At 41.6% G+C, this 12,500-nt stretch overlaps 2 protein-coding genes across 2 annotated transcripts in view; one reads left to right on the forward strand and one right to left on the reverse strand.

The window, feature by feature from the left end:
- The window catches only part of LOC138007470 (integrin alpha-1-like), a 3,162-nt gene extending 2,422 nt beyond the window's left edge, over nucleotides 1-740 (forward strand). Inside the window, exon 2 of the mRNA XM_068854406.1 lies at nucleotides 1-740. This exon is cut by the window's left edge and continues 301 nt beyond it. Coding sequence (XP_068710507.1) covers nucleotides 1-424 — 424 coding nt within the window. The 3' untranslated portion in view covers nucleotides 425-740.
- Nucleotides 737-11,070, reverse strand: LOC138007469 (putative N-acetylated-alpha-linked acidic dipeptidase). The gene is made up of 5 exons (XM_068854405.1): nucleotides 10,620-11,070; nucleotides 7,401-7,611; nucleotides 6,630-6,812; nucleotides 5,819-6,116; nucleotides 737-4,657 (listed from the first exon to the last, which is right to left on the reverse strand). The coding sequence occupies exons 1-5, from the start codon at nucleotides 10,916-10,918 to the stop codon at nucleotides 3,366-3,368; spliced, it is 2,283 nt and encodes a 760-aa protein (XP_068710506.1). The 5' UTR covers nucleotides 10,919-11,070; the 3' UTR covers nucleotides 737-3,365.
- Nucleotides 11,071-12,500: the final 1,430 nt, after the last annotated feature.

The raw sequence follows: 12,500 nt of genomic DNA on the forward strand, positions 1-12,500 counted from the left end.
AGAGCTCAAGCGTACTGGTGGAAAAACGAACACACAGGATGCGCTTAAACTTTGCCAGGAAATGTTTGTTGGGGATGAATATGGCGCCCGTCAAGGCAGTTTTCGTCGAATTATCGTCTTGACAGACGGTCAGTCCAATATAAAGAGCGAACAAACCGTTCGAAGAGCCTTTGAGCTGAAGGTTTTGGGCATTGAGGTGTTTGTGATTGCTGTAGGAGAGTATTTGGAAGGTATTCAGGAGATGGTACAAATGGCTAGTTCGACTGATTCTCATATGTTCCGTGTATTAAGTATGACGAATCTGGTTGATGTCGTGAGGCTTGTGCCCAATCGTGGACAAAAATCATGGTTCGACGAGACCTTCAGTGGAGTATCATTACTGGGAGACGGAGAGGACGCTGGTCCTTTGCGGGGAAGAATCTAAAAATTCTAGTTTGTCGCTTTTAATCATCGTGCGAAAGCTATCGCAAGATAAAGGTTACGTTTAATCGGCATTTTTTAATGATATAGTTTAGGTCAACGAATCTATCTTTCCATCATAAGGAACGTGGATTTATTCAAGCCTGACGAACCTATACTACCGTTTGAAGAACGAGGCATGTAAATAAATTATATGCAAGTAAGCTGGCCGGGTATTCTGCATTTTAACTGATTCTATTTGTGGAGAGCATGTTCCGAACTTTACAACCTAATTTTCCTCGTTTGGTTTCAAATAAGCAAATATGTCACTCCGTACTACAGATATTAAAGCTCTTGGTTTAATTTGATGTGTGCTCCTCGTATTTCAAATTCATTAAGTAATTGCCATGAAATTTGATTAACCTATTTGAATCCACGATTACATTCTTTTAAATTCCCGCACAATAGAACACAAAATAATAACGAAAGAGGGGTGTCGTCCGGTCGATTTAGAGGAACTTACAGAACTGAGATCAAATCTCAAAGGGACAAATATCCCAGTTCCCAGTTCATCCCTTCAGGCTTTACTACCTAAATGAATGGTAGTTGTGTTGCAGAATACTCCGAATTAGTTGATCACAAGGAGAGCACTCCTTCAGAATCCTTGCTTCATGGCATTTGTGTTTGTCCAGAAAGTAAAAGTTTCCGCCATTTACATGAATAATGGAAAAAATATAAATTATGTGACCGGCGTAGGAAGGATAGAATACAAGTTGCTTGACAACGGGATAAATCTGTTGCCCTTTTGCCCGTTTCCAAGCAACTTGTGTCAAATTTAATTTGTCCGACAATAATTTTATAGTGCAACGCGCCTTACCGTGGCCACTCAACAAACTTTCACATTTGACAACTACGTGTAAATACGTCAACTCAACAAACCATGCAACGGTGTTCAACTTACAACTATGCGAGCTTTGCAAGGAAGCGTGACTGTCAATCAAATTCACACACCCTGATTGGAGGACAATTTGTACCAAACTTTGTTAGGTGGCCACGGTAAGGTGCGTCGCACTGTAAGAGCTTAAAGTGCTTATGAAATTTAAGGTCTTCAGGTGCCAAGAATGCCATTTTAGTTTTGAAACATATTTTCTCTTCTCAAAGAGACATTCAGGTTTATTTTTCCTAACCGGAAACTATGGTATGAAAGTAATATAATAAAATCATTAACATAACCAAACAAATTAAAGGGATGTTCCTGGAAGCATACAACTACAGCCATTGTGATGTCTCATCTCCAGTTCCTCCACGCAAATTTGGTAAGGATGTTTGTAAAGCTTGTCGGAAATAAGGTAATCACATTTATAATTTGTTTTCACTTCTTGTATTTTAGGCCTTTGATAGAGTTGATCTGTTGATGACAAGTTGCCGAATGGATTTCGAAGATAAAGATAGTCAAATGTATCGCGAGAGTTGCGTTTTGAGTTAAGTTCGAGTTTGGTTAAAAAGTTGAGTTCAACCTCGTTCTCAGGGTCTCTTTGTCGATGAGGAGAGAAACTATTAGTGTCCTTCTTTATCACCCAATATTCGACTGCTCACTTGAGCTTGTTCAAGTATTAAACTTTGAATCCGGACGCGATTACATTTTCTGTTGCGTCCGATCGATTTGACAACTACTTTTTCAGTACTTTGTGGCTTTTACGTCGAGTTCCATGTGTAGTACATTCAATACCTTCCCGTGAAACGCTTTGTCGATGGTCGTCTGGCCCCAAAATCAAATGCGTTGTGATTCCCTTCCTCGCAATGATGACAAGGCCTACACTGCCATCCCTCATACATACTTACATACATACTTAATTGCAAACTCCCCATAGGGGCTTTTCAGGGCCAATGAAACACAATCACGACAGAACAGAACATTCAACATCAACTGTTAAGAATCCCAACTGACCGGAGGCAAGCTACAATCTTGGACAAAACTCGTTGGAAAAATATGATACACCGCTATAAAATGGTCATTCCCTTATTTGTCTGTGTTTTAAAAGATTAACTTCTCCATACTTTCCCCCCTTCCTTTATCCAATGTTGGTTAAAAAACGGACGAAGGTTTGCACAGTATTTTTCACCACATTATCAACATTGGTACGGGGAAGAGGAGGGGGGGGGGGAGGGGGGAGGACATGGACTTTGTTTGTGAGTGCATGTTCAAGGATGTTCACGTCCGAGTTTTTCCCAAGAGTTTTGTCCAAGATTGTAGTTGGCTATTTCCAAGTGCAGCTGAGAAGTTGAACCAGTGACTACAAGGAACAAATTCAACCAGTGGCCAGAACTTGTCTTGAACCCGGAATCCCCGGATCTCAAGGCAATTGCACTACTGGGCCGCACTGCCCTCCCCAAACACACATTTTAAAAATCTCCCAGACTTTGGAAGACACGTGACAAGCCCCAACCAGGGTCTCTTCTCAACTACAATGGAGACCCTGGGAACGAGGTTGAGTTGAGTTGAAGGTGGTTTGGTTGGCAAACACGGAAAACAGACAACATATCTCATCTTCAAAAAGCTGAAAAAGCCCGACAAATCAAGAGACAGACTGTGGAAATGTAGGAAGGCCTATTGATACCGACCGCAGCATGACCCGAATTAAATCTATCTCAGCAAAACACCGAGACGATTCGACTGTGAACTTTGATATCTATAGAACCAGAAAATAACACATATGTTAATGAATTGCTTAGTGCTATGTACGCGAGCTGTTTTAATTTGCACTAACTAGGCTGACGACACGGTTAATAACGACAGTGTCTGAAGTCCTGAATCGGAGATACGTTTTCACGATGGAATAAGCCCAAAGCTAATACAGCCTTGCCGCCAAGTAACCATAGCTACATAACCGCCATTCTCAAGAAAAAGGGAAACACTTTCTTAGTCATTTTAGAAGTTCTTTCAAATAAAGAAAACTCTTTTGTTTTTACTTCATAGGCAACTGAAGCACTCGGGTCGCACTTTGTACACTGTAAACAGCTATCGACACTTGTTTCCTTACAAGATTCCAATCATTAGATGTCTCAGCCAAGTACAGTGCTTCTGTAACTCCAGGAAAAGTTGCCCTACTTGGGTTCAAATTATGAAAGCCAAAGTTAAAAGCCACATGACGACTCTGGATTTTACCTGGCAAACCGTATGGGTAAATAAACGCCTTTTCCACACTCACCATTTGATCATTGAGATTGCGCATCCATAAAGGGCTTTTATGGGTCGCTAGCTTAGACTTTCTAGATTCAAACTGTTTGCTGGCGTAGAGGAAGCCAGTAACAGCGTCTTGAAGTACAGATAGGGATATTCCATTGGCTAAGAACTTAGGGGAAGAGTTAAGAACGTGAAATGAATGGTTCAATGCTTGCGCGTAGTTCATAATGTCGTATGGTAGAAGAGGTTGGTCTGCGAGATCTAGCACAAGTCCGCCGGCAAACTGTGTCATTGCTTTGTGTACTTCGAAGTTCTGATCAACGAACTTCTTGATCCAATAAAATGTGTCTTGTTGAGAGTGATAAACCGGGTACAAGGATGATTTGGAACCATATCCAAACCAATAGCCGAAATCAGCACAGGGTACTCCCAAATACTGATAAAACGAAGCGTAGTCGCTTGCAATGAAGAGGTTGTAGATCATGGGCTCACTGCTGTTGATATCTGACGGACTTCTTTTCAGCCAATTGTCGTATATTGTGTCACTTCCTTCAGAGTTATCGGGATTCTTCACCTCTCTTGCCCATTTGTAAGTTACCTGTTTAAACAGAGGACTTGCTCTTGCCCTTAGCACATAATCACCACACACTGCGACGTCAAGATTGACGTAAGCAATGGCGCGCTCTGCCAGGATGTGTGCGTTTTCCTCAACCCACTCATGCGATCCGATCAAGTTAAATTCCTCACCACCCCAACTACAAATCTTAATTGTTCTACGAGGTCTCCATCCTTTCTTGACCAGCGTGCCCAGCAGACGGGCAATTTCATTGGTTACCGTGGTTCCGCTTAGAGCATCTACTGCGCCGAACGCCCACGAGTCACGATGATTACCGACCAGTATATACCGATGTGGTTCTTCCCTGCCGACGATGGAGCCAACAACGTTGTAAATGGTTTTTTCCTGTAGTCGGTTGTTGACTTCCAGTTTAATTTTGGCGTTGCTGTTTTCAAATCCTGGGCCAATGTGATAGGTGATGTTCAATCCACCTTGCCAATTCTCGGGAGCTTCTGCACCTACAAGATTGGTAAATGCTGAGATTAGATTAGCTTCTAGACCAGAGAGACCTGGATATTTTTGTACGCTACACTAAGCGATTAACCAAACACAAACTATCAGCAACGAAAAAAGCAAACCAGTACCCAATGGTCTTTTTTCTTAACCTCCCGAGGAGAACTTGAAATCCCGCTCCGACCACTAGCTGAAGTTGTTCTAAGAGTCCCCGACAGTCAACTTTGAGGCTGCGCTGGTCTCCCTCAGCCTGTGGTTAGTTGAGATTCTCTAAGATTCGTTATGTTTGTTTCAATAACGTAATTAATTGCACCTGAAAAGGCCCTAAGGAAAGCGGTCAATTAAGAACCTCTTCTCTACAAACTTCATTTTCTCTCCTCATTTCCTGAGGATTCGGAGAAAAAGTCAAAAATTGCTTTTTGAGTCACGAAAACTCCAACTATTATCAACACGCGGGATGGCGCAGTGGGGAGAGCACTCGCCTTCCACCAATGTGGCCCGGGTCAGGAACCCATGACCCGGAGCCTACAACTCTCTGTGTCAACTGCGTCTACGGCGTTTTCACAGACCGATTTATTTTTAGATTGAATTTCCCGCGAATGAGACTCCCACAGGAGCCCGATGACCAATTACAAGAAATTAAGCTGACGTCATAGGGTCACCGAACCGGAACTGCCTTTGTGTTTTTGACCTAATTCGCGGGAAGGGCTAGTCTAAAAATAAACCTACTTGTGAAAACGCCGTTTCACAGACGCTGTATGGAAGTTGCACGCTCCAGATGGGCTCTGCCCGGGTTCGATTCCCAGACTCGTCGTCATACGTGGGTTGAGTTTGTTGGTTCTCTACTCTGCACCGAGAGGTTTTCTCCGGGTACTTCGGTTTCCCCTCTCCTCAAAAACCAACATTTGATTTGATTTGCGTTCATTGTTGATTTCAGTTTACAGTGTCCTCAGCAATAGAATGACTAGACACTTAAATAAAGTTCCTTTCCTTTTCCCTTCTATTGCAACTTGTTTGACTATCACACGTTGTTTGATTCAGTCTTCTCTGGCTCGAAATTTAATGCATGCGCCTCAGCTCAAAGTAGAACAGAATCAAACCATGTCCCACTGATCAGCAAATTTCATCATTGAGAGATCAAGGCAACAGTGATAAAATTATGTTACCCCCAAGTCTTCGAAGGAGTTCCATAGCATCGCCATATGATATTGCCTGTGCTGGAATCTTTGGTAGTTCGCTTTCATTTACCGGTCTCCGATACATCCCCTTTGAAGCGGGAAGTACCGGAGTCAAAGGGTCCCCATTGTAGGATCCATACAGTATAGTTCCTTCTTGCACCCCATCAGAGGAGAGCCACCAACTATTGGGGTATACTTGATTACTGCCGTATCCCTGCTGTGCGGAAAAGCTTGGGTCGGTATAAACTAATGCACCCGCTGCGCCATGTTTCTCGGCATTCCAAACCTATAAATGAAACCAGGAATGAGCTGCGAAAAGATCAAGTTTCTGTTAAATAAAAGTGTGACTAAAGATCGAGAGTTCGCGTAAATCGTTCGGTCGATGGAAAGCGTAATTACGCAAAGACGATGTCGTCCGTACAGAGAATGCTAGAAAACAATCATTTCAATAAGCTAACTCAGGTCGTGTGTAATTTTAATTCTCTCTCAACATCCTGGACCCATAAATAAAAGTTTAACAGCAGGAAATCCCCTTCCCATCTTAAACTACTTTGTATAATTTTGTTTTGATCACCTTTACGCAAAGTTGTTTCTTTTGTTGGAATGACGTAGTCTTAGCTGGCATTTAACCACGTGTGTGTGTACTTGTGCCCTTCCCCCACCCCAGGCGCAATTTATCGAGCCGTACATTACTACCCCCTCCCCCAGTAACACAATATCCCTAACTACCAGCCACAGACTATCAAAAAAATCAATGTTGGGTCTCGTCAGCCGTCTTTGGAAGTGTTAAAATACTTACGCGTCGTGAGCGCATAATGACAATCTTTCCCCGCACAGTGACATTCATTTCAGATAGCTTTTGGAAGTCCTTTTCTCCTCCATAGTTGGCGTAGACAAGGTCCGCCTCTACTGTGCCATTGTGCGCATATGCCAGGTAAGGGTAATGATCAAAGGTCTGCGTTCTGTCTGGCCCCGGGGAAATCTGTAAATTCAAAGATCAAAAAAAAAACTTACAATGGTCTAAATTTATTTTGTAAATTTTCCTCTACAAGATTGAACATTAAGCTTCGTATGCAAGTTTGCTGTGAAAATCACTCGCCGGCGGCTCGTGATTTCGACAGCCACTTTGACAATATTGTGACGCAATTTGTTATCAATAACAGCACAGACGCATAAGAAACTGACGTCAATTTGTCAAATAGAGCGACTTTCATATGACCTGGAAAAAAAAACGTTAAAACAGAACGTAAACAGAAATGCAAAACATTCAATTGGCTTATCGAACAAAAACAAACGAGCGTGAATTTTCGTTGGCTTAGCGAACGCGGATGCAACTTTGGACCTTTCTGGAAAGCGATCGGCATTTCGCATTGATGTCATTTGAAATGCAGTAATGTGATTGGGCAATGGAACTGTTTACAGCCCATATTAGACGTTTCCTTGGCGGGAATAAGGAGAAGCTTTGTTTTAATCTTGCCAAACATTGGTCCGTGAAACAAATTGCGAACACTTTTGTCAAGGTCATACAAACGTCACTCTATACTATAAGAGGAATCAGCCTATCTTTTACCTTTATTTTCCCTGTTATATTGTATATGGCTCGACCATCCTCTATAAGAGTTACCCTGTTGGGTTGGCTTGGTTGTGGATAAGAAAGCAATACTCTGTACTCGGGTTTCTCTACTTTGTCAAAGCCAAATTCTGTCCAACGTTCGACAAGTTTGTTTGCAAGATCGAGCTGTCTAAGACTTCCAGCGATGTGAGGTCTTGAGGAAAATTCCCTATTTAAGTAAACATTGGAACAAATGAGATAGGGACCAACCAATTACCCGGGCAATCAACTTCGTTAGGCAACAACGCCGCTTCTGACTCATAGCTTAAAATACACATCTTTTAACCGAGTTTTGATGACAGCACTGTAAGTTATAGCCCACCGTCGTGTATCCAGTACAGTTCGCAGGCAGGTCATAAAATGGACTGGAAAAGACATGGAAAGGTGACTTAAACTGTAACGCCCGATAATACAAGGTATAACACAAGATAAATAAGAACTTATTACATCATTCATCTAAAGGCAAACCTTCAAGTTTAGTGAGCCGTGCTCTACAGTACGGCCCAATAAACGGGCCAAGAGATAACAGCAAATGGATCGTCCCACTGACTTCAATACGCCGTTGCTGTAGTTATCAATGATAAATGTTGTCGCTATCAACGTTTCTATGATAATGGCTATTGACAATTGGTCAAAGCAAAAATCACGTGTTAAACGTGATTGAGTAAGAGCTTCCCACCGCGCATGGGCATGGTACAACGCCATGCACACACGTAAAACACACGCAATACTTAAACTGCTCGCGTCAGCTGGTGAAAGAATACAAGTTACCGGAAATAAAAATGTCACCCAAAAACGGGAAAATCGGAAACAAATCTTATGAGAATTGTTGAGCTTGCTCGATGACCTACCCTGATTTGCTTGCGTAGTTTTATGATTGGTTTCATCGCATTCTTTAAAGGAGCACTGTCACGGTCGCGCATGCGCTAGGTTTTTTAATCGAAACTTGAAAACATCAGTTTTCACAAACGGTGAAATGCGAAGCTCAAAGCTCAGATGTCCATGTTAGGATTGTATGCAACAAAAAAACAAACAATTTAACCTAAAATCTGTCCAAACATTATGTTACTGCTCACCCTCACTTTTCTCGCTCCGCGCGCAGCAATAAAGTTCTACCAGAAATTTTTTTTTTTTGTTTTTTTTTGGGGGGGGGAGGGGGGGTTCGAAATTCGGAAAAAAATACTAGGGTACCAACTTACTTTTAAACATATTTTCCAAAAATGATTGTTAAAGGGTCTTTTAGCAGTGCTGTACCGTTGTCATGGCAATAGTTGGGGACTCGCAGACGTCCTCACAAAAAATCAAACATTTCCCTACGACAGTGTTATAACCCTTTTGAGCCTCCTTAAGACAGACTCACAGAACCAAAAAAGGTGTCTTTAACTACAGCTAACAGCTCGCAAAGATTGCGGCCGTAGCGGTGTAACCGATGGATGACAGCTTTGCTGCAGCTTACCCGCCTAACAATAAAATCTGGGGATCCAAAGGCCCACCACGGAATAATGAAATGATTATCCGGATCACATGGTTGAGACAGAGGAGAAAATTCAAGCACTTGCCCCTAACAAGCGAAAAAAAAAAACCTTTCATCTAAAAATCCGCATTCTTTATCAGTCCTCAAGTCTCATTTTACAGAGTCCTCTCACGGAGCCAATAGAAAAGGGCTCCAATTGTGTTGGTGAGAGTGACAATTATTCTTCCCTTTTCCGCGCACCTTTGTATGTTACGTGTCTTGTTTTATCGCCCTACGAATTAGACCGCGATGAAGACGATGGCAACTACGTACCGTACTGTATTTCAACAAGAATAACTTTCAAATTATTTTTTAAAATACAACCACTTAACTCCGGCAAAAGCGAGGTTGTATTTTTAAAAATAATAGTAACACTTGTGCTATCAAGCCCGGGGCGGGGGCAAGGAGAACTCGCATATGAAAGGGGCGGGGATGCTTGTCGTCTAGCTTAGGGGTGTAAATTTTGGTCTCACTTAGGGTGTTCTGGGCAGAACGCCATCAAATGAAGTTCATATGTATCCGTGAAGGTCTCGTTTAGGGTTTCACGCGGAGAAATATAAAAATACATATGTAATATATCATTTAGAGCGCTTTTCAAATGAGTGTCGTAAAACCAAAACCAAAGAAATTACTTTGGCCAATCAAAAAGGACGGAGACAATCCAGTAAACCAATCAAAACTTGAAGTAATTACATGTAGCCGACAGAAAGCGCGGGAAAATGTGCACGCGATTGGTTTGGGTTTCACTTCTGGTTGGTTGAAAAAGTGGCGCGAGAACTTTGAACCAATCACTGAGTGAAGTAATGCAAAAACCAAAGTAATTATCTAATTACTTTCGACACTCAATTGAAAACCACTCTATGAGTCCAAAGAAAGCATGATTGGTCTCCCTTAGGGGTTTAATTCAAAATTCCCGACGAGCAACCCGACCCTTCATATGCGAAGACCATTTGGATTACTCTCAAATTCCTTTCAGAATTAATCATTTCAGCTTACTCAGACTGCCTGTTAAATCTCTCACGCTACACGAGAACTCAAGAATCGCGTGCGCAGAAGTTTCTGCAGTTCTACTCAGTGACGTTAAAAGGTCAACACTAAAAATAACCATGTAACATCAATAGTATTGTTTCTTTCTCTCAGTATCGCATTAATTAAGCTGATATGACAGGCATTTCACATTTAGCCCGGCCATCAATGAAATATATGAATAAAGAAACGATGAATTTTAAACAACAAGAACAAGTTTAGGAGTTTTATTACAACTTTTCAATTTCCAAGTCCGCAATCACAAAGAACCCATGAAAGCAGAGACCATGTAAACAATAGATTATCCATCCCATTGTGACATTCTTGTTGACCAATTGGTACAACCTGGGCAAAATAAACTGATTTTGCATTAACAGGCCCTTATTACAAAGCAAAATCGTAATTGGACGAAGCAAAAAATGAATTAATTTCCCGTGTGTTGTTGTGATGTCAGAACTGGTCTTATTAAACGAAGAAATGAATGTATCCGATGACCCAGAGCACAATTCATTTTGCGAGGCAGTTGATTTCACACAGTTCGATAAACGAAGGCTTCTGGCGTTTGAAATACATCGTAAAACACTGGTAGTTATGAACTGAACTACTTCAAGGCAAACTAACTGCATGTTCATACATACCTCATGACTGCTTCCAGGTTCTCCACACTAACTGACTGTTGAAATATGTGGTGAAAGTCTTCAAAGTGGATTTCTTTACTTTCTTGGTCACTGTTGCAGGTTTTGTTATGATCCTTGGATGTACGCCCAAAATAACCAACCAGAAATCCGATAGAAAATAGGGCGACAACACCAATAATGCACCCAAGAGCGATCCACAGGGATTTTCTGTTTTTGCGTTGAATTGGTGTTATTCCTCCCAATGAGTCCGCGTATTCTTCAAGTTTGGTGGCATATTTGTCCGCGTTCTTTTCAGCCATTCTGTACAGATTTTTAACAAAATAATTGATTTAAGAAAAGTCCGGCAGGTTTGTGCTTTATCAAAAGGCTACTGAAATTTTAACGCTCGGTAGTCTGACTCGGTTCCGTGCAGTACCGCTTACTGAGACTTCGACTTGCTAATGGTTGACTGTCCCGCTTTAAGAATTCTGCACGGTGAATGACGAAAGAGATCTTGACCTTTTACTCGCTTTATGACAGTTAAAGGATGGCTTAAGTGGTATCATTTTTTTTGCAAATAATGAGATGGTCCGTTTATTGTTATATACAATAAACGGACCATTCAGTTTTCCAGACAGTGAATTCCAAATACTAACAGCTTTGTCGTAGCCTTGGGGTATGGTGCAAAATTAAGATTAATAATCCGCTATTCTCTTTGGAAAAGGAATTGTGCAACTGGGACACAAACAAACTTAAATGTCTATCTTTGACAAAGCCTTTGCAGTCTCTAAAATAAAGGGAATTAAAATTAAGCCCCCACTTCGACTATCAAAAGGTTCTATTTTCTCGTAACTTGTACTGCAATATTTTTACAAGAAATTGCCAGACGAGTTGCTCAACTCATTGTTGTTTCGCAAACTTTCTCGCCAGGATTATCCCATGAGGTCAAAAGAACACTTAAATAGACTGACGTAAAAAACGTTAGGACACAACTTCAAAGACAGGTAATACAGTACACACTGTTTGAAAAGTCTGTTGCGACGTTGGGAAAAGCGTTGCGAAAAGTTAAAGTCACTTCTACTTTCTGCAACGGTTTCTGCGATCTGTCTCTCAACGTTTTTGGTCGCTGTAAGTGAATTTTCTTTTTAAACCATTGAATAAGACACCATTTAAAGATCGGCCAGGATTTCATTTCCAAACACGTTTTTTACCATAACGCGACAAGAAGAAAGTACACCCATGAAACGTAAATTAAACTTGAACAGGAGAGGAAAACGCCAGTTGCTGAAAAATACGCAGAACGTCTCAGATGTTAATAATCTCTAGCCTCCCACGCAGACGCTCTTAGGGTTCGTCTAGACAAACTAACCCCAAAGGACGTCTGCGGGGAGGCTTAATAATCTCGTGCTCTTTACATTTTACTCCCACAAATCAGTGGCAAAAGTAGTTGGGACACTAACGGCAGGATTGGCCTGAAAACCTCTACGATGCCAAAAACTAATAGGCATAACTGTCAAAATTCACCAAAAAGCTTCAATGTTGAAATACACAAGGAAATGACTGTTCACTGTTGACAACATTGTGCTGGGGGGGAGGGAGGGGGATAATTCAAACTCAGTAAGAAAACTAGAACTTTTGCCACTGAATGTAGTTCCGAACGCCGCGGAAAACTCACTCATTTCACAACGGCTTATCATGTATAAACGACTGAAGCTCTGAAATTCCGTGCATCCGTTGGTCCTCTGTCGAGTCTTATTTGCAGCCGATTTATTATCGAGAGATGCAATATTGATCTTACCGTGAACCTCGTTTTCACGAGTTGGTTCGTTAAGTTGTGGCACCTTTTAACTCCAATTATGACGCTCTTGCTGTGTTCTCGGTTCCTCTGCAAGCGCAGAAAGA

This window comes from Montipora foliosa, chromosome 6, assembly GCF_036669935.1.
Source record: "Montipora foliosa isolate CH-2021 chromosome 6, ASM3666993v2, whole genome shotgun sequence".
Taxonomy (NCBI): Eukaryota; Metazoa; Cnidaria; class Anthozoa; order Scleractinia; family Acroporidae; genus Montipora; species Montipora foliosa.

What these genes read in the sequence shown, in the direction of transcription:
- LOC138007469 (XM_068854405.1), bottom strand. Translation starts at nt 10,918, where the DNA reads ATGGCTGAAAAGAACGCGGACAAATATGCCACCAAACTTGAAGAATAC. An exon ending in ATATAACAGGGAAAATAAAG is followed by an intron (nt 6,813 to 7,400) that starts GTAAAAGATAGG and finishes TTGAATTTACAG; the next exon opens with ATTTCCCCGGGGCCAGACAG. An exon ending in TCATTATGCGCTCACGACGC is followed by an intron (nt 6,117 to 6,629) that starts GTAAGTATTTTA and finishes TTTCATTTATAG; the next exon opens with GTTTGGAATGCCGAGAAACA.